Genomic DNA, 20,932 nt, shown 5'->3' with positions numbered 1-20,932 from the left:
GGTCTGGATGGGTGTCAACAGGCACATAACATAACATTAGTAAAAAGTAATGATAAAAGAGGACAATAGGACAGTAGGTCAGGGATGGCAGACACAATGGTGTACTTATGCACACCCCTTACAGACCTTAGAAATGTGGAGGAGTCAACTTTAGACAATCTAAGGTTAAAGTTTTTGGGATTTGGGAAAGAAACCACAGAGTCAGGTAGTGCATTCCAGGCACTGATCACTCTATTGCTGAAGTTGTGTTTTCTATAGTTGAGTTTAGAGCGGTTTACATTTAGTTTGAATCTAATATGTGCTTGTGTATCTATCATGTATCCAATGAGACTAAGTTTACAAGTTAAAAAAGGGAGAATAACTATTTATTAGATTTACCGTATATACTCGAGTATAAGCTGAGATTTTTAGCACAAAAATGTGCTCAAAAATCTAACCTCGGCTTATATTTGAGTCACTGACCTTCACTGACCTGAAAACTCCCGTGCAGCATTTCCCAAAGCTGAGCAGTTCCAACGTGAAAGGCAGGGAGAAAAGAAACCTGATGGGTCTGACAACACGAGGCTTTTTTCTTTGCATGGCTGCTCCTGCTCTTGCAGGCAACACCTCTCAGTTGCCTGATTGGCAGCAGGCTGAACCAATCACAGCTCCTCCTCTACAGGAAGCACTGGGGGAAAGGGCGGGAGGGTTGAAGAAACTTTTAGAACGAAGGAACCATGGCTTTCTCTCTTGATCAGAAAGTAAAATGTAAGTTACTCATTTAAATTTGATTAATTACTAGTAACAAAAGAGGTAATTTTGTAATAAAATGTTGCTTCAAATGGGAATAACTGTATAATTAAACTTTTTCTTCCAACTATACTTATCATACCCAAGGGGATTGTTGATGCTGACTTGTTTAAAACAATACAAATTTTAGGATAATATAATACAGTGATCCCTCGAGTATCGCGAGGGTTACGTTCCAAGACCCCTCGTGATACTCGATTTTTCGCAATACAGTGATCCCCCGCTCGTTGCGAGGGTTCCGTTCCAGGACCCCCCGCAACGAGCGGGTTTTCGCGAAGTAGCGCTGCGGAAGTAAAAACACCATCTGCGCATGTGCAGATGGTGTTTTTACTCCCGCAGCGCTAGCGAGGAGCCGAAGATTGGGGGCGGCGCGGCTGTTTTAAAATGTCGCCGCCGGCATGGGGGGCTTCCTAGCAGCCCCCCAAACCCGGGTTGGGTGTCCGGGGGGTGCTGGCAAGCCCCCCATGCCGGCGGCGACATTTTAAAACAGCCGCGCCGCGCTGGCTGTCGGCGCTTTCGAGCTGAGTCCCGGAGCGAATTCGCTCCGGGACTCAGCTCAAAAGCGCCAACAGCCAGCGCCGGCGAACGGCTTCTCCGCGCTGGCTGTCGGCGCTTTCGAGCTGAGTCCCGGAGCGAATTCGCTCCGGGACTCAGCTCCAAAGCGCCGACAGCCAGCGCCGGCGAACGGCTTCTCCGCGCTGGCTGTCGCCGCTTTCGAGCTGAGTCCCGGAGCGAATTCGCTCCGGGACTCAGCTCCAAAGCGCCGACAGCCAGCGCCGGCGAACGGCTTCTCCGCGCTGGCTGTCGCCGCTTTCGAGCTGAGTCCCGGAGCGAATTCGCTCCGGGACTCAGCTCCAAAGCGCCGACAGCCAGCGCCTGCGAACGGCTTCTCCGCGCTGGCTGTCGCCGCTTTCGAGCTGAGTCCCGGAGCGAATTCGCTTCAGGACTCAGCTCGAAAGCGGCGAGAATGAACGGTGTGGGCGGGCGAAGGGCGGGCGGCAGCGAGGAGTTTGCGTGGGCGGTGGGGAAACTCCTTGCTGATGCCCGCTGCTCTCCCTCCCACCAGCAAGAGGGGGAAGACCCAGGGAAGCCGCCCAGCAGCTGATCTGCCGGGCCCCATCTACGCATGCGTGCCCATAGAAAAAAAGGGCACACATGCGCAGATGGTGTTTTGACTTCCGGGTTGAAAAATCGCAAATTACCCTGTTCGCAATGGTCGGGGACGCAATAACCGGGGGATCACTGTATAGTGGTGCGGAAGTAAAAACACCATCTGCGCATGCGCGCCCTTTTTTCCATGGCCGCGCATGCGCAGATGGTGTTTTTACTTCCGCACCTGGGAAGACCCAGGGAAGGTTCCTTCCGCTGCCCAGCAGCTGATCTGCTCGGCAGCGCCGCAGCAGCGAGGAGCCGAAGATCGGGGTTTCCCCGCCGCCCACGCAAAGGGGAAACCCCGATCTTCGGCTCCTCGCTGCTGCCGTGCCCGCCGCTTGTCCGCCCGCTGCTTGTCCGCCGCTTGTCCGCCCGCCGCTTGTCCGCCGCCTGCCTGCCCGCCGCTTGTCCGCCCGCCGCTTGTCCGCCGCTTGTCCGCCCGCCGCTTGTCCGCCATCTGCCTGCCCGCCTGCCCGTCCGCCTCTTGTCCGCCCGCTGCTTGTCTGCCGCCTGCCTGCCCGCCGCTTGTCCGCCGCCTGCCTGCCCGCCTGCCCGCCGCTCGGTGCACGAGAGAGGGAAAGTGAGAAAAAGAGGGAGAGCAAGAGGGGGAGAGATAGAGAAAGAGAGAGAAGGAAAGAAAGAAAGAGATGAGAAAGGAAGGAAGAGAGTGAGAGAGAGGAAGAAAGAGAGAGAGAGAAGAGTGGAGTATTTTTTAATTAATATTTTCTGAAAAATCGCGATATAGCGTTTCGCGAAGATTGAGATCGCAAAACTCGAGGGATCACTGTAGTATGAATTTTGGCGTTATTCATTTGTTCTACATAATATGAATAGATCTACCTTTTTTTAAGAGTATGGTTTCTCCTTATGCAAGATAAATATCATGTAGAAGTAAGGTTTAACAATTAATGATTGAGTAACCCCTAATTGTTAGCTCACCCTTTCCTCAAGAAGCCATGACTATATTCCATCATATTGAATATATTTTGTCCAGTATTCAATGTTTTCATTTTAGGGAAGGTTGCAGAGAAGATGGTGGCATCAAAGTTTAAGAGAATTTTGGATGAAGCAAATTATTTCTGCCCTTTTAATTAGGTTTCAGATCTGAGCATGGATCAGACGCAGTATCAATTGTACTTTTTGATGACCTCTAGTGAGAACGAGTTAGATGTCATGCATATATCCTTGCTCAAGGATGACCTCTCAGCAGATTTTGATACATTAATCATGGTATCTATGTCAAGCAGCCTGGAGAGCTAGAAGTGGGCAGCACTGTATTATGCTGGTTCTTTTCCTTTTAGGCAGGTTCCAGTCGATATTTATTGGAAATGAGAGATTATTCTATCACCCGTACTATGTAACATGCCACCAAGCTTGCTCCTATTTAACATTAACCATATAAAAGATACTGGGTGAAACCATCAGATCCATGGAAGTATAGAAGCTAAATTGTTTGTACGTTTTCCTAGCTATATTATGGATTATAGCAATAGTGATAGCACTTAAACTTACAGAGGAAGAAAAATATTTAGTCAAAAACCAGATGACATCATAAGTAGACCTCAACCATGAGGGACAACATGAGGAAACACATCCAGAAAATAACATTGTCTGATTTTTAACGAATTTATTTGCAAATTATGGTGGAAAATAAGTATCTGGTCACCTACAAAGAAGCAAGATTTCTGGCTCTCACAGACCTGTAACTTCTTCTTTAAGAGGCTCCTCTGTCCTCCACTCACTACCTGTAGCAATGGCACACTCCAAACTCCACTATGGTGAAGACCAAAGAGCTGTCGAAGGACACCAGAAACAAAATTGTAGCCCTGCACCAGACTGGGAAGACTGAATCTGAAATAGGCAAGCAGCTTGGTGTGAAGGAATCAACTCTGGGAGCAATAATTAGAAAATAAAAGACATACAAGACCACTGATAATCTCCCTCAATTGATCTGGAGCTCCACGCAAAATCTCATCCTGTGAAGTCAAAATGATTACAAGAACGGTGAGAAAAAATCTCAGAACCACACTGGGGGACCTAGTGAATGACCTGCAGAGAGCTGGGACCAACATAACAAAGGCTACCATCAGTAATACACTACGCTGCTAGGGACTCAGATCCTGCAGTGCCAGATATGTCCTCCTGCTTAAGCCAGTATATGTCTGGACACATCTGAAGTTTGCTAGAGAGCATTTGGATGATCCAGAAGAGTATTGGGAGAATGTCGTATGGTGAGATGAAACCAAAGAAGAAGTGTTTGGTAGAAACACAACTTGCCGTGTTTGGAGGAGAAAGAATGCTGAGTTACATCCAAAGAACACCATACCTACTGTGAAGCATGGGGGTGGCAACATCATGCTTTGGGGCTGTTTCCCTGCAAAGGAACCAGGACAACTGATCTGTGTACATGAAAGAATGAATGGGGCCATATATCGTGAGATTTTGAGTGCAAACCTGCTTCCATCAGCAAGGGCACTGAAGATGAAACATGGCTGGGTCTTTTAGCATGACAATGATCCCAAGCACGCTGCCAGGGCAACGAAGGAGTGGCTTTGTAAGAAGCATGTCAAGATCCTGGAGTGGCCTAGCCAAACTCCAGATCTCAACCCTATAGAAAACCTTTGGAGGGAGTTGAAAGTCCGTGTTGCCCAGCAACAGCCCCAAAAGACAGCCCTCTACAGGAGATCTGCATGGAGGAATGGGCCAACATACCAGCAACAGTGTGTGGCAACCTTGTGAAGACTTACAGAAAATGTTTGACCTCTGCCATTGCCAACAAAGGATATATAACAAAGTATTGAGATGAACTTTTGTTATTGACCAAATACTATAATTTGCAAATACTATAATTTGCAAATAAATTTGTTGGATGTGTTGTCTCTCGTGGTAGAGGTCTACTTATGATGACAATTACAGGCCTCTCTCATCTTTTTAAGTGGGAGAACTTGCACAACTGGTGTCTGACTAAATACTTTTTCCCCACTGTATATACTGCTTCACAATGATTTACAGCCTATTCTAAGTAGTTTACAAAGTCAGCATATTATCTGCAATAATCTGGGTCCTCATTTTACCAAGATCAGAAGGATGGAAGGCTGAGTCAACCTGGATCTAGATAAGATTCAAACTGCCAAATTATCTGCAATAATCTGGGTCCTCATTTTACCAAAATCAGAAGGATGGAAGGTTGAGTCAACCTGGATCTAGATAAGATTCAAACTGCCAAATTTTAGGAATAATAATAACAATAACAACAACAAAGAACAAACAAGAACAACAACAACAATAATAATAATAATAATATTTTAATACTTTTATTTTAATTATGCCACATCAAATGTGAGATGGGGAGGCTATAAATAGAAATAAATAACAGGTATGATAACCAGTCTGAGAATTGGTTGTGATAATATTGAAATTGTTGACAATTTTTAGAATCAACTATCAAGAATAAAAGAACCAAGCCAAAGATTAGCAATTGTAAGGTCGCAAAGAAAGCCTTGAAAAATATATTCAGATGTCATAATATCTCTATACCCTACAAAGATCAGAACTATGTAGGCAGATATTTTCCCTGTTACAGTCTGTGGAAATGAGTTTAAAAATTAAAAATATAAATAAATAAATATTGTTAACTTTCCTCTTCCTTAGCATGATTAGCTTAATGGTGAAACTCCTGTCGATTTGTCAAATTCTCCATTATCACCATGAACCCAAAATGTTTGAGAGTCTATCTTTTATTCTTTATTTAATATACTTTTTTTAAATGATAATAATAAAAAAACACAATTTGAACCTGATATATAGTCTAGTGATTCAAGGACTGCATCATCCATTGTCCCACAGAAATGCTTCAGCAATTGCACTTCATTTTTCACAGCAGTTGGTGTCAGTCTTACTTCCCTGTAATTAGAATAAATTAATTATATTCCAACATTCTAACATTTTAACAATATTTAAAGATTCAATCAAATCATATTTTGGGTTACTTTTTCAAAGCAATTCCACATTCCACAGAAAGACTATTAACTTTGACTAATTAGCTTTAAAGCAGAAATTCTCATACATAACTCTGGACCCAGCAGTGAATTGATCTCGGACTGGTTCTTAGAACCAGTAGTGCCAACGATGGGAGGCTCTGCCCATCTGCCCTGGAGTCTTCTAGCACGCGCATGCATGAACCAGTAGTAAAGGTTTTAAACCCACTATTGACTGGACTACTTGTTTTGGGAAAGAGTATGGCAAGGCTGCTGGGCAAAGAGGAAACTACCAAAAATTAGATAGTTAGACTTCAGGTTAACTTAGGACATAGGAGGAAAAATGATTTCTTGTTTTCTGACAATCATCCATTTTTCCTCTGACTACTTGTCTATGATAGCACCCAATGTCCTCAAATTACTTGTGAGGAAGGCAAAAGGGCAATGCAGTAATCTTTATATGTACTTTATTAATTTATTCTCAGATGATAGCCTGTATGTGACAATGTTTGAAAAGTAAACTGCAGAAGCTCCAAATTTCTATTACTTTTCCTTTTCAAATTATTGGGAATTATTTGAATTTTCAGTTAAGATATGCAAAAGTAAATCTTATTTTTAAAAATGTAAAAGATTTGCCCTCTGAGGAGGTCATAATTCATTTTAGATAAACAAATACTATCTGAAATAGACTCACTGTGATATCTGTTTCAGCGAGCTGTTGAGCAACTGCATATCCAATTGCTGAAGTAGTAGGGAAATTTTCATTTTAATTTCATTGTCGGATGCATCATCCTTTTTAATTTTGTCTAGCAAACGAATCATGGTCAAATCCTCTCCTTCAATTGTTCCATATCCAGGGCCAAGAATTTTCACAATAGGATCTCTATTGGCTATAAGTAATTCACATTACATAAAAAAAACTCAGATTGAGTTATTGAAGGTCTTGGTTAATTACAAATAAATATAAATTTGAATTAAACATTATCCCATTAGTTGTAAAACATCTAATTTTAGTATTACTTAACCTATTTCTGATTTTAAATCATGATAAACTATCTCTCCTACATTTCAGTAGCAACAAATTCTCCTTATAAACTAATTATTGAAATAGGACAATGCCAACTGGGAATAGGTATCTTAATTATCATGTAATTCAGAAATATCCAGGTTTTCAGAGAAAGAGTATACAGAATACCTTCAAGACATGCCTGTGCTTCTTTTAGTCTTTTTTTCCCAGCAAGAGAGATTAAATGAGACAGCTGCCCAAAAGTGCGAACGCTAATATTTGATCCTTTAAGGAGGAGAAGTGGCTGTCCATTTTTGTCTTTTTCTTGAGACTGAACAGATTTTTCACTGAAAGAATAAAGTAATAATTTAAAATGCAGTGATCCTTAATAAATAAACATTGCTTGTTTTTCACTGCAGTTATTTTGATTTTTAGTCATGTAAACCAGTTTCATCAGTCAAATGCTTTATACTTTTTTTATAATTTGGGCAAAGGATATAAAACCCAAGTCTTGGCAACTGAAATATAAGCCCAAATTCTTTCTCAATTACCATTTATAAATCATTTTCTCAAACTGATTTTAATCCATCTAACAGAGGATCTTGCCTTCCAATAAAATAGTGTTAGGAGAGGGGTGGCATACAAATCCAATAAAATAAATAAATAAATAAATAAATAAATAAATAATTCTTTTATTAACTTATCAGAATTTATCTATTAAATATTCTGAACTGTCTTTTAATAGTTTGGATTACATTAATAGAATAAGGGATATTTTGGTGGCAAATTAAACAAGGATCAATATTTGAACCTCTTTATTTTATATACTCCAGGATAAGTAATATTTCCTTATTCTAATTACAGTATTCTAATTTGGTTGACCTTTCCCCTCACATTCTCTCCCAAAATATTTATTCACAAAGAAAATCCTTAAGGCCTATTTACTTACTGGAATACAGTATACTTGTTTGAAGTAAAAAATATTTTCCCCAAAATACAACCTGAAATCTACAGCTGGAACAAAATACAGAAGCTATACTCCTGAGGGATCAATTTCGTCAAACTAGATTCTAATTTGAGGTCACTGCTTAAGTTGCCAATTGGCTTCTGAGTCCAATTCAAAATACTGGTCATTATCTTTTAAAACATCATGGGATATATCAGGCAACAACTTGCCAAAAATTGAATTATTTCCTATTGTAGGAGAAAAACCAAAAATAGGCCTGTTGGAGGTTCATGCTGCTCATGTAGTCCATTGGGCAAGGATTTACAGTTCTTTTTAGTAGCTACTTCCACTTTGTGGAACAAGGTCCCCCAGAGTTACAGATGACTTTGATCTTGCCAACATTTAATAAATAGATCAAAGCAATCTTATTCCAGTGTGTGTGTGTTTGGCCCTGTGCTTCATTTTCAATGGATACCCATCCTTTATTGTTAACTTTTTAAATTCATTATTTTTTACATACTAGATTTTTAATTGATTTGCTTTGATCATGTTAAATACTATCTAGTTTGCTAAGAATAGGTTATGCAATAAAATTATGTAACCTCAAACAAAGAAAATATTATCCATCATTATGTTTTATAATAATAAAATAAAATTGCCTCAAATTGCTATCTTTTTTGTATTTTGCAGTTCTGTATTTTTTTATTATTGTCAGTGTCAGCAGCCTTGAATGATGATTATTTCTGAACAGGAAATATTGCAATATTCATTAAACAAACATTGATTATCCCATTAATTCTTATACAGAATCTAGAAATTACATAGCATTTATTGGTTTTTTAAAAAGAATATAGTAGATCAGCTTTTCTAATGATGGATTCTCCAGAATTTTGGATGATAATTCTCATGATCCTTGATCTACGTTAAATAGCATTTTTTTAATTACAGTTCATTGTAGGCAATAAGTCTTTTTTTAATTTAGAAGCTCTTCAATATGTATGCTTGGTAGACACAAATGCATTGTAGGCACATTTAGCCAAATTTAAAATTTATTTCTTTTTAGATTGTTATCCCACTTTATTTTTACAGGTTGTCCTTGACTTAGGACCATTCGTTCAGCAGCAATTTAAGATCACTATGATGCTGAAGGATCAACAAAATGAATTTCAATGTGGAAAAAAGCAAAGTTTTACATTTAGGCAGGAAAAAAATCAAAGATTTAACTATAGATTAAGTGAGACCTGGCTTAAAAACAATAACTGTGAGAGGGACCTTGGAGTCCTAATCAATGATCACTTGAATATGAGCCAGCAGTGTGCAGCAGCAGCCAAAAACGCTAATACAATCCTGGGTTATATAAACACAGGCATAGAAACAAGGTCATTTGAAGTATTAGCATTGCTTTATAAAACCCTAGTAAGACCACATCTGGAATACTGAAAGCAATGGTCACCATATTACAAAAAAGATACTTTGGAAAAAGTTCAGAGAAGACCAACTAAGATGATCAAAGACCTGGAGACTAAAATATATGAAGAATGGCTGCAGGATTTGAGTTTGGTTAGTCTAAAGAAAAGAAGTAGGGGTGAACATGATAGCAGTATTCCAGTACTTGATGGGTTGCCACAAAAAAACAGGGGGCCAAATTATTCTCCAAAGCACCAGAGGGCAAGACAAGGAACAATGGTTGGAAACTAATCAAAGAGAGAAGCAACCTCAAATTAAGAGAAACTTCCTAATAGGACAATTAATCAGTGGAAAGGCTTGCTCCAGAAATTGCAGATGCTCCATCACTGGAAGTTTTAAAGAAGAGTTTAGACAGTTTACAAGTCTGAAATAATACAGGTTCTCCTGCATGAGCAGGGGGCTGGACTAGAAGACCTCCAAGGTCCTTTCCAGCTCATTCATTTTAAAGTAAAGCTTCTCACAAGCAAAGTCAGTGGGAAACGGAAGGGACGATCTCACGTTGTTCCTTCTGCTTTTTCTTCCACTATAGAATAGGAGATCCCAGGAATCTTATCCTCTGTTGCAAAAATCTCCCCTCCCACAAACACACACACACACACTTCCCTGGACCTTGCTGTTGCTGTTGTCTTCCCAGGCCCATCCATGGCCACCATACACTCCTTATTTCTTCCCACTTGCCTTGGATGCTCCCGGGGTTATAACCCAGTGGAGATTGCTAGTATTACTATTACCAAGCAACAAAGTCATGTGATATTACACTGGATGATGTACTGCTTAGTGATGGCAATTCTGACTTTAATCCTGACAATTGTAACATTAGGACTAGCTGTAGCATTCATACTTAATGTTTCTATCGCCTGTCTTCTATCTCCTGAAGCAACCCTGTTAGATGGGTTGGACTGAGGGTGCATGATTGGCCCAAAGCCATTCAATCACCTTTCATGCCTATAGAGCAGGGGTGGGCAATTAATTTTGCCATGAGGCCTCATGAGAAATTGGGATGGTTTTAGAGGGCCAGACTAATATAATTAATTCAGTTCTACCCTCTTCCTTGTTTTCTTTCTCCCAAATTACCCCCCCCCCCCAACACACACACACACACATACAAAGAGCGCAAACCTCCCCCCTGTTCCTTATTTATTTATCTGCCCCTCCACTCTCCTCCCCCCCTCCCTTCACTTCCTCACTCGCGCTGCCCCTCCCCAGCAGCCCACACCCCCACTCCTGGCTGGCCCTGCCCCTGCATTATCACAATAACACTCACTTATGGCACAATAACACCCAATATGGCATAAAGCCACCCGCCCGCCATCCTCCCGTGTCGGCCCCCCACTGCCTCCCCCAGCAGCCTCCGCCCTTGCATCCTATCCACTGGGCTGTTGTCCCCACTCCCCCGTCTCAGCTGCCTACCCTGTTCCCACAACGGTTGGGCTGCTGCTGCCCTGAGCCTCAGCAACTGTCCCCCCCTCCCAAACCACTGCTTTTTGTCTGGCACCACAGAGAGGAGAGAGCCATGAGGAAGGAGGGATTGTTGCTTTCCTGCGGCAAAACAGGACTAAAAAAGGCGACCCTGATTTGTCCTGCGACAGTGGGGCTCTAAGAGAGCCTTGTTGGTGGGTGCTTTTTTGTCCTGTTCATTCGAGGTGCTTGTTCCCCCCACACTCCATGGCTTCCTCCTCCAGGAAACCGGTCACAGATAGCAAGCAGGCCGGTCACAGACAGTGGGCGGGCCGGATGCGGCCCAGGTCTGCTATAGAGAGAACTAAAACTCACTGTTTCCTGATTTGTAGCTCAGCATTTTAGTCACTACATCAAACTATCCCTGTCCCTTGAACTCCACCTATTATTATGATTATGTTCCTTACATCCCTTCAAAATATTTGTTTATTTATTTATTTATAGGACATATGCCACCTCTCTCCGTGGATTTCACCAATAAAAAGCATTGCAAATCTGAAGATTTGCAGATGCAAAATTAGGCACATCTTCTAAGACAGCCCAAGACAAAAAATCCAAATCACACACTAATATTTCCATTAGGAAATGGGGGGAGATCTTTATCAGTATTTAAAAGACTTATTTTGTTCTCATACTGTACATCCTGGGAGGAGTGATCTGGCCACCGTCTTACCTGACTTCATAGCCTGCCTCAAATGCAGATGGTTCTAGTTTTGTTTGCCATGCGAGTGGTTCTTTGAAGATAAAAGCTGCTTCCTGGGAATGCTTGATACTAAACGTTTCTGTGAACTTGATAATTTCGTTCAAAAGAGATTCGTTCAGGGGGGTAATTTCCAAGGTGCCCGTTCCAGATCCAGCCGCGGTCCACTGAGCTGCTCTAGTCAAGGCTACCCCCATGGCTGATGATCATCCCAGAGTCTTCTTGGCAGAGAGATGCTAAAAACAAGAAAAGAAGCATTGCAGACCAAAGTGTGTTAGGTTGAATATAGGTTGAATATACACCACACCTACTTGTTCGCAGCCGCTTACCAGGCTGAGCAGGTAGCCGGTTCGCTCCGTAATTGTTAGAATCTAGGAAGACGCGGCCTAGTCCGCCGCTCTTTCTGTTGCGGAGCTAGCGACGCTGGTTGCCATGGGAACGTTAGTTCTTCGGTTGCTAGGAGATTCCTCCTGTAGTAAACAACACGCGGGGTAGACGCGTTGGGCCGTCCCCTTTCTCTCGCGCCAGAGTGCTTCCCCGCCGTTCATTGGTTGTTTTGGATTCTACCCAGACGAGGGTCTGCTGCCTTCGGGACCGTCTGGCTTCATTATATTTCCTTTCTTCCTTAACCGGCTGTTTGAGCTGTCAATCATCCCCCTCTCGACTTTACATGCACGCTCACGCAGGTTTTTTGGGGGGGTTGATTTTTTTGTTTTTGCGTATTTCCTAGCTGACATTGTTATTTTCTGTTTTTCGGTGACTTCGTTAAACGAATGGCTGCGTGAGACGGAATGTACTTCCCATGATCCCCGGCCAGCATATCAAATGGACAAGAGACAGGGGCGTTGCAAAGCAATATATATATATTTTTAAAACAGCATGTCGAAAAAACTAGGATTAATTCGGACAGTCATAGGGTATTATTAGAAGTAGGAGCTTGGATTTCAAAAAAACAAACAGTGGACTGGGCTTCTGAGTGGCAATGATTTATTATGTATTATTTTTATTAATTCATCACATATCACATCACATCACTGCCCGTCTCATGGGCGGCATACAAAATAAAGCAGACTAAACACATACAAACCAATTAGAAAACAACTTTAAATTTAAAAAGATAGAAAAAATAAGATAAAGTAAAATAGATTAGAATAGAAATAGAAATAGATTTCTAGTGAAATTATAATTTTAAATTAACATTAGTGGGGGCAGGATGAAATTTATAACTTTAAATCCTATCTGCTTAAATGTGTTTGTAAGATTGCCAAAGGAATATCATTTCCAATATTTTACAAATCTGCTGTATTTAATCACTGCCTTTTAAATTATTGAAAGACTACTTAAATGAGAGCTTTTTCTGTCATATATTTGTTAATTCTGTTTTTATTTCATTAACAATCCTTATCAATCCTTTATTTTTAAAAATATACCCATCAAAATACAGTGTAATTCTAACCTAGACAGGACTGTTTTCTTTTTTAAAAGATATGAGCAAACTTCAAAGCGTATTCATTTAAAAAAATTAACTGAATTTATTTTGCTACATTTCATATTTGTATCCTATACATTCAAACTAACCATTTATTTATTTAGGTTATGGCATCTACAGAGATCATGCAAGCACTGATATACAAATTTAGTTTAAATTAAAAGTAACCAATAACATGGAAGCTTTTATTAAATCTAGATATATTCTAAATCTTGCAAGAGCTTTTAAAGAATATTTTAGGTGTGATCATAAATTATATACATAATTTATATTTACATTACCTTAATAACAGGTTTATTGCAGCCAAAATAACAATAACCTTACAGGTTGCCAATTCATATACTGTACTGTATATCTATATATTGTATATGAGCTGCCCACTTTTCTTCCCTAATAGAGCTTCATAAAAGGTAGCTTTGCCTATGAATAACTTGCATTATATCTGATAAATGATAAATTAATCCTCCCAGTTTCTTTAAAAGCATGGAAATCTATTTAAATCTGTTTTAGGCATTAATTTACTTCCACAAAGGACAGAACTGAATTCAGAAGAATTGAAGCCTAATGTTATAAGAAAATGCAGAGAAGAAATTTCTTAAATTCCTCATTAGGGACAAGTACTGTATATCTATTTCTAAGTAAAATAATTCTTGGAAGCTGTAAACTCAGAACAGAGGTGGCCGCTATAGTTTTCTCTGATTCATCTAGGGAAGCAAATGCTAGAAAGATCTGTATGTAAATCAGCTTGTTTAAAAAGTTAAACATGATTGTAAGTTACCCAGAGTTACCCTGTGGTAAGATGGGAAAATTTTACATAGATAGATGATAGAGTAGATAGATAGGTGGGTGGGTGGGTGGGTGGGTGGGTGGGTGGATGGATGGATGGATAGATAGATTTATATTTAGATTTAGATTTAATTGGATTTGTATACCGCCCCTCTCCGAGGACTTGGGGCGGCTCACAGTATGTACAGAAAAACAGAAAACAATAATAGCAATCCAATTAATACATTAAAAAACAATCTTAAAATTCTAATTTAAAAAAACTATCAATATCATTCATTCAACAGTCAAACTAAAGCATTCATTGGTCAGGGGGGAAGATCTAAGGAACCCCAGGCCTGGTAGCAAAGATGAGTTTTTAAACTCTTTCGAAAGACGAGGAGGGTGGGAGCAGTATGAATCTGGGGGGAGCTGGTTCCAGAGGCCAGGCCCCCTACAGAGAAGGCTCTTCTCCTAGGTCCCGCCAGCTGACATTGTTTGGTTGACGGGACCCTAAGGAGACCAACTCTGTGGGATCTCACCGGTCGCTGGGATTCATGTGGCAGAAGGCGGTCTCGGAGACAGTCTGATCCTATGCCATTTCGGGCTTTATAGGTCATAACCAACACTTTGAATTGTGTCCGGAGACAGATTGGTAGCCAATGTAGTCCGCGGAGTGTTGGTGAGATGTGGGCATTTCTTGAAAGGCCCAAGACTGCTCGCACGGCTGCATGAGCTGATGTTTCTAAACCTCTTCAAAGGTAGCCCCATGTAGAGAGCATTGCAGTAGTCGAACCTCGAGGTGATAATGGCATGAGTGACCATGAGCAAAGACTCTCTGTCCAGATAAGGCCGCAACTGGTGCACCAGGCAGACCCGGGCAAACGCCCCCCTCGCCACAGCTGAAAGATTGTGTTCTAATGTCAGCTGTGGATCAAGGAGAACGCCCAAGTTGCAAACCCTCTGAGAGGGTCAATAATCCCCCCCCCCAGGGTGATGGATGGACAGATGAATGTGTCCTTGGGAGGCAGTACCCACAGCCACTCCGTCTTGTCTGGATTGAGTCTGAGCCTGTTAGCACCCATCCAGACCCTGACAGTCTCCAGACAACGGCACATTACAGTACTTCAATATCTGATAGACAGATAGGTAGGTAGGTAGGTAGGTAGGTAGATAGATAGATAGATAGATAGATAGATAGATAGATAGATAGGTAGACAGACAGACAGACAGACAGACAGACAGACAGAAAGAAAGAAAGACAGAAAGAAAGAAAGAAAGAAAGAAAGAAAGAAAGACAGAAAGACAGAGTAGGTAGATAGATGATAGATAGATGTTACAGATGATAAGATAGAAGATCAATGATAGAAATGAAAGATAGATGAGAGAGGTGATGGATTTTAGGATAGAGAGATAGAAAGATAGAGAGATAAATACAGGATAGCGAAGATATATGATAGATGATAGAGATGAAAGATAGATGAGAGAGAGATAATAGATTTTAGGATAGATAGATGGATGGATGGACAGATAGATAGACAGATAGTGAAGAAATGTAATTCACACTGCAGCTTGCCTATATTTATATGCTTATTTCCTTTAGAAAGTTAACAATATTGTGCTCAAGGTTTATAATTTTTGAAATCCAATTTTAAAAGTCTGAAATAATATGCTTCTGCTTTATAAAAAGATGCCAGCCATATTTGCCACTGAAACATCAGTACACAAAAAACTAGAGCAGGCCACTCAGCCTGAAAGCTCAACAGTGCTTCACTCATGATGACTTTGAAAGCCTATAGGAGTATATTGCTCTTCATCACTTTTCATTTCACTCTACACTAAAGAGCTCAATAGAGTGTTATCCTGAAACTAGCCTAGATTTAAGGTCTCTGCCTCATTCTGATTTCCCGCAACGTGTTTACCCAAATATTCTGAGTTAGCAAAGCTGATTGGCCCTGTACTCCCAGGAATCCTCAAGACACAAAATAATCAATAGAAAATTATATTTCTGCCAGAAATGCAGCCATTCTGCTTTTAGGCAGGTTTCTTTTTCTTAGCCTGCACATTGTACATAGTGAAAGCTGTAGCTAGAAAATAATATTATGTATTTATCAATTTTTAAAATAGATAAATACATATGCAGCAGTCTAGAACCATGACTATTGCAATCCAAAACATTTTTGCATTATCAGCTAGTTTAACATAAAATGACAAAGAAAAGAAATACCCAGTGATGAAAACAATTTTTGATTTCTCAGATGATTGTGATTTGCTCACTGGTTCCCAATTAGATGACACCGATAAAAGAAGGAATACCAAATCTAAAGATAAATTTAAGATTTGGTTCATTACTTGCCATTTTTATGGCTTTTTGAGAATTTATTTGACTGCTACTGAGCTTTTGGGTCATGGGATGCTTCTGAAATTCCAGTTGCTCGGATGTTTCTATAACATTTAGGTTTTAACATTTCTATGACACCATTCAAAACATCTCTGGGCAGTGTATAATATTAAACTTTAAATATAAACATCTAATCCTTAATAGCTAACTTTTCCAAAATAGAGCAACTTTGCCAGCCACCCCACTCCAGAATAAAAATAAATATCATAACATAACTAATAATATTTATCCAGGATATAACAGTAATGTAGGATTATATCAGGTTGTTAGCAATGGTATTTAATATATAAAAAAAATCCTGTTCATAGCAATACCATGTTTTACCGAAAATAAGACCCTGTCTTATATTTTTTTGAACCCGGAAATAAGCACTTGGCCTTATTACCATGCAATCAAAAGCCCAATTAGCTTATTATCAGGGGAAACAGGATAGTAATGTTATTTAGTTTGTGCTTAGAACTAAATACAATACTGGTAGATCAAAAATATACAATACTATATGATTCAATTTCATATATTCATTGTCATTTCTATGTAATGCCAGAAATCTAAGGAAAGAAGTAACAATAAAGCCTGTCAAGGATAAAACTCAGAAAGCCCCACGTTAATTCTCTTTTTGAAAAAAACTGCACCATGCGCAGTAGAGAGAATAATAATAAATGTAATAAACAATAAATGTAATAAACAATAAACATTTCCTACTAGTATACAATGGTCAGTTGAAAACATTTTCTAATACCTGCACAAACATAAGGTAAACCTTGGAAATATGACCAAGAATGTTATTTTGGCTTCATAAGACTTTTTTTAAAATAAGAGACTGTTTTAAGAGCATATTTTAGATCCAACATATAGCCAGGTCAAATAATTTATCAATATGAAATGGAAGCATTTAGAGTACTACACCAATAATTTCAATGCTTACTAAAATAAATATGATACTATCTATACAATACTTCATAGAATATAATTAATTAATTACTGTATATATTTTCCAATTAAAGTTTAGTGTTTTATAATTTTTTGTGCCTTTTCTCTTTATTATTTACAGCTTTAACCACTTGTAAGTCTGCTTTGGGGAAAATGTGATCCTAAGACAACTAATCAAGCTAAAAGATGCTCAGATCCTAGTGGTATTTGATAAAGATTTCAATCCCTTTTACAAAGATAAACCATAAAAGAATATGTTAATTAAATTGATATATGTGGTGGTAGTATTACAGACATATTTCATTCTTGGAAAACTGCACAAATATAGATAATTATGCACCTAAAGCTTATTTCATTACACCCATAAGTCAGTTAGTTTTAATGTTCCTGTTTTTACAGCACTGTTTCAAGAAGAAACATATCAGATCACATTTATGAAATGAAACTGTTGATTGGACAAAATAATCTTGGATGCTTACAAATGTGATTGAATACACAAGGAATTTGTCTTGGGGCATAAGCTCTCATTATACATATAGAAATAACAAAGTGATATAAGATACCAATATAAGAAGATAATAGGAAAGATGAGAAGAATACTAGTAGTATAGCCTTAGTACAAAGGTAAATATCCTTAGGCATGTAGTAGGACTGTATTACTATTATACTTCTCATCTTTTTAACTTTAATTTAGTAGTTGTAACCAAATCTAGCAACAGCCAATTGCCTAAATGCAATTAGGTAGGCCTCAACTTATAACTAAAATTGGGGCTGGAAATATAGTCTTAAGTCATTGTCATCATACACCAAGTAACCCACATGATTGGAAATAATTTTCTCACACTTGCACTGGTGGTTGTCAAGCAACCAATTTGTCAAGAGAGCACCAATTCATTTGAATGATGTTTTTTGCTGTAAACTGACACAAAATACCAGAAACCAGCAAAAAGCATCACGTGGCAGGGGAACTCTGCAACTAATCATAATGCTCACCTGCCCAACATGTGATCCCATAATCACCAGGGGCAGCACATGGTGAGAGTGCTGCAAAGCATCTCTTCTGCAGACCAATAATAAGTTGAGGAGCACCTATATCCATTATGGTGAACCTAAGACACACATGCCCGAAGTGGCATACGGAGTCATGTCACCTGGTACGTGAGGTGTCGTCTGTTCCTCTTGGGTTTCTCGTGCACACTCACATACAACTATCAGCTGGCCTTTGTGCGTGGGCAAAAGTGGAAACTGGAAGAACTGGTCTTCCGTTTTCTGGCATAAGCAAGCACGCCGGATGCTGATTGGCAACTGCAAATGTGCGGCAGTAACTGGAAGATGTGCTGGTTGAAAGTTCATTTTCCAGCCTGTGCATAATCCTGGTTGCATCCAGTGAAGGGCTACCAAAATTTTTACTATCACACTGTGGGTGTGGCTTATGCATTTTTTTTCAACATCTTTCTGTGCAAATTGGGTGCTCTGGGGTGGAGCACCATTTTTGCTACCCCACTCGTTCCCCTCCTTGTCCGGGCAGTAGCCCACCCCTGGTTACGTCCCAGATGAGTGCACTTCCTTTTGGACACTCAGTACCACATGTGTGTGCCAAGAAGGTTCGCTGTTACTATTGAAGGGCTGCCAAAATTTTTACTACCACACTGTGGGCGTGATTTATGCAGGTCTCCCTGCATTTTCTTTCAACATCTTTCAGTGCAAATTGGGTGCTCTGGGGTGGAACTCCGTTTTTGTTACCCCGCAGTGTCCCCACCCCCGTCTGGGTGGTAGCCCACCCCTGGCCGTCACTGACATAGATTATCAGTCAAAGAAGAATTCTGTCTTGCCTGGTTTAATGTTATTAATTACTTTCACGGAAGGAACTTTGGTGTATTTATACATGCACAGGATGAGCCAGGGTGGCGCAGCAGGTAGAGTGCTGAACTGCAGGCCACTGAAGCTGACTGTAGATCTGTAGGTCAGCGGTTCAAATCTCACCACCGGCTCAAGGTTGACTCAGCCTTCCATCCTTCCGAGGTGGGTAAAATGAGGACCTGGATTGTGGGGGCAATATGCTGGCTCTGTTAAAAAGTGCTATTGCTAACATGTTTTAAGCTGCCTTGAGTCTAAGGAGAAGGGCGGCATAAAAATCGAATAAATAAATAAATAAATCTCATGAAATAAGCTCAATTATTTAATTTTAGTGGATCATAAGACTTGGGATGCTTTAAAACCACCCAGACTTTCCCTTCTCATTCTCTCACAAAGCATTTAAAATTTACCTGTTATTAATTTTAGCTTCATTGACTTCAAAATGTAGAGGCCACCAGGAAGCAATCTGTGTTGCATAGCTTTTATAAATAGAAGATGGAAGATGTCTGACTTAGTTGCCTGCCTTGGTTTAACAAAAATCCCATCATTCTGAATTCCTCAGTCAGGGCATTCACAAGGAGGAGGCAAAAAAAAAAAAGTCAAGATGGTGACTGGGACCATTCATTCATTCATTCATTCATTCATTCATTCATTCATTCATTCATTCATTCATAAAATTTGTTGGCTGCCCACTTGCCCACTTTACCAAAAGGTAACTCTGGGCAGCTTACAGTTACATATAAGCTAAAACATAAAAAGTTAAAATTATACATAGACATTAAGAGGGACACTGAAGCAATGACTCATCCAAGAAGGAGAGCTACCCTCAAACTATGTAGAGTCACAGCAAAGCAGTTCTTTAGAAATCATTCACTTTGCCAGTTTGAAATATACCAGAAAAGATTCAGCAATGAATAGCAATAGCATCTAGACTTATATACCACTTCCCAGTGCTTTACAGCCCTAAGTGGTTTACAGAGAGTCAGCATATTGCCCCCAACAATCTGGGTCCTCATTTTATTTATTTATTTATTTTATTTATTTATTAGATTTGTATGCCGCCCCTCTCCGAAGACTCGGGGTGGCTAACAACAATATAAAAAGACAATGTAAACAAATCTAATATTAAAAATAATCTTTAAAAAACCCAATTTAAAGAACTACTCATACATACAAGCATACCATGTATAAATTCTATAAGCCTAGGGGGAAGGGAAATTTCAATTCCCCCATGCCTGATGACAGAGGTGGGTTTTAAAGAGCTTGCGAAAGGCAAGGAGGGTGGGGGCAACTCTGATATCTGGGGGGAGCTGGTTTCAGAGGGTCGGGGCCGCCATAGAGAAGGCTCTTCTCCTGGGTCCCACCAAATGACATTGCTTAGTCGACGGGACCCGGAGAAAGCCAACTCTGTGGGACCTAACCAGTCGCTGGGATTCGTGCGGCAGAAGGTGGTCCCGGAGATATTCTGGTCCGATGCCATGAAGGGCTTTATAGGTCATAACCAACACTTTGAATATCAACCTTGAAAGGATGGGAGACTGAGTCAACCTTGAGCCTACTGAGATTCGATATGCCAAACTGCTGGCAACCGGCGATCAGCAGAAGTAGCTTGAGTACTGCACTCTAACCACTGTACCACCGAGAATCAGTTGGGTCTGCCCATTCTCAGGAATTGACTAACTGGGATGCTGATTATTAATAATAATAAATATTTTCAAGATATGGTGGAAAAGAATGAATTTATCAGCTTTGATTTTTATCTTTGTAAAGCTAGTCAGGTTTATAGCAGCATCTCCCATAGATAACTATCGTGGTCCTTAATTAAGCAAAGAACCATACAGACCCAAGTATTTTAAGGCTTCATTTCTCAGTCTGTGGGAATCTTGACTTGTTGGATCTGTTGAAAGTTATTTGGCTTCTGTTGGATGGAAATTCTAGGAGTTGAACTCCCACCTTATCCAAGAACAGTCAGTTTGGGATGGCAGTTTGAAAGACAGA

General features: G+C 40.0%; 1 protein-coding gene across 2 annotated transcripts in view; it reads right to left on the bottom strand.

The window, feature by feature from the left end:
• ODAD2 (outer dynein arm docking complex subunit 2) overlaps window positions 1-11,929 on the bottom strand; it is a 106,141-nt gene extending 94,212 nt beyond the window's left edge. Inside the window, exons 1-5 of one of the 2 annotated variants that reach the window (XM_070729143.1) lie at window positions 11,825-11,929; window positions 11,469-11,731; window positions 7,114-7,271; window positions 6,613-6,808; window positions 5,738-5,844 (exon numbers count right to left, since the gene is read on the bottom strand). In XM_070729143.1, the coding sequence (XP_070585244.1) occupies window positions 5,738-5,844; window positions 6,613-6,808; window positions 7,114-7,271; window positions 11,469-11,692 (685 nt within the window). In that variant the 5' untranslated portion in view covers window positions 11,693-11,731; window positions 11,825-11,929. Of the gene's footprint in view, window positions 1-5,737; window positions 5,845-6,612; window positions 6,809-7,113; window positions 7,272-11,468; window positions 11,732-11,806 lie in introns of both variants that reach the window. The other variant, XM_070729144.1, reaches the window with a different exon arrangement.
• Between the last annotated feature and the right edge of the window lie 9,003 nt (window positions 11,930-20,932).

This window comes from Erythrolamprus reginae, chromosome Z, assembly GCF_031021105.1.
Source record: "Erythrolamprus reginae isolate rEryReg1 chromosome Z, rEryReg1.hap1, whole genome shotgun sequence".
Lineage (NCBI taxonomy): Eukaryota > Metazoa > Chordata > Lepidosauria > Squamata > Dipsadidae > Erythrolamprus > Erythrolamprus reginae.
Note: the sequence above shows the minus strand (reverse complement) of the source record. Positions and strands in the feature narration are given on the sequence as shown.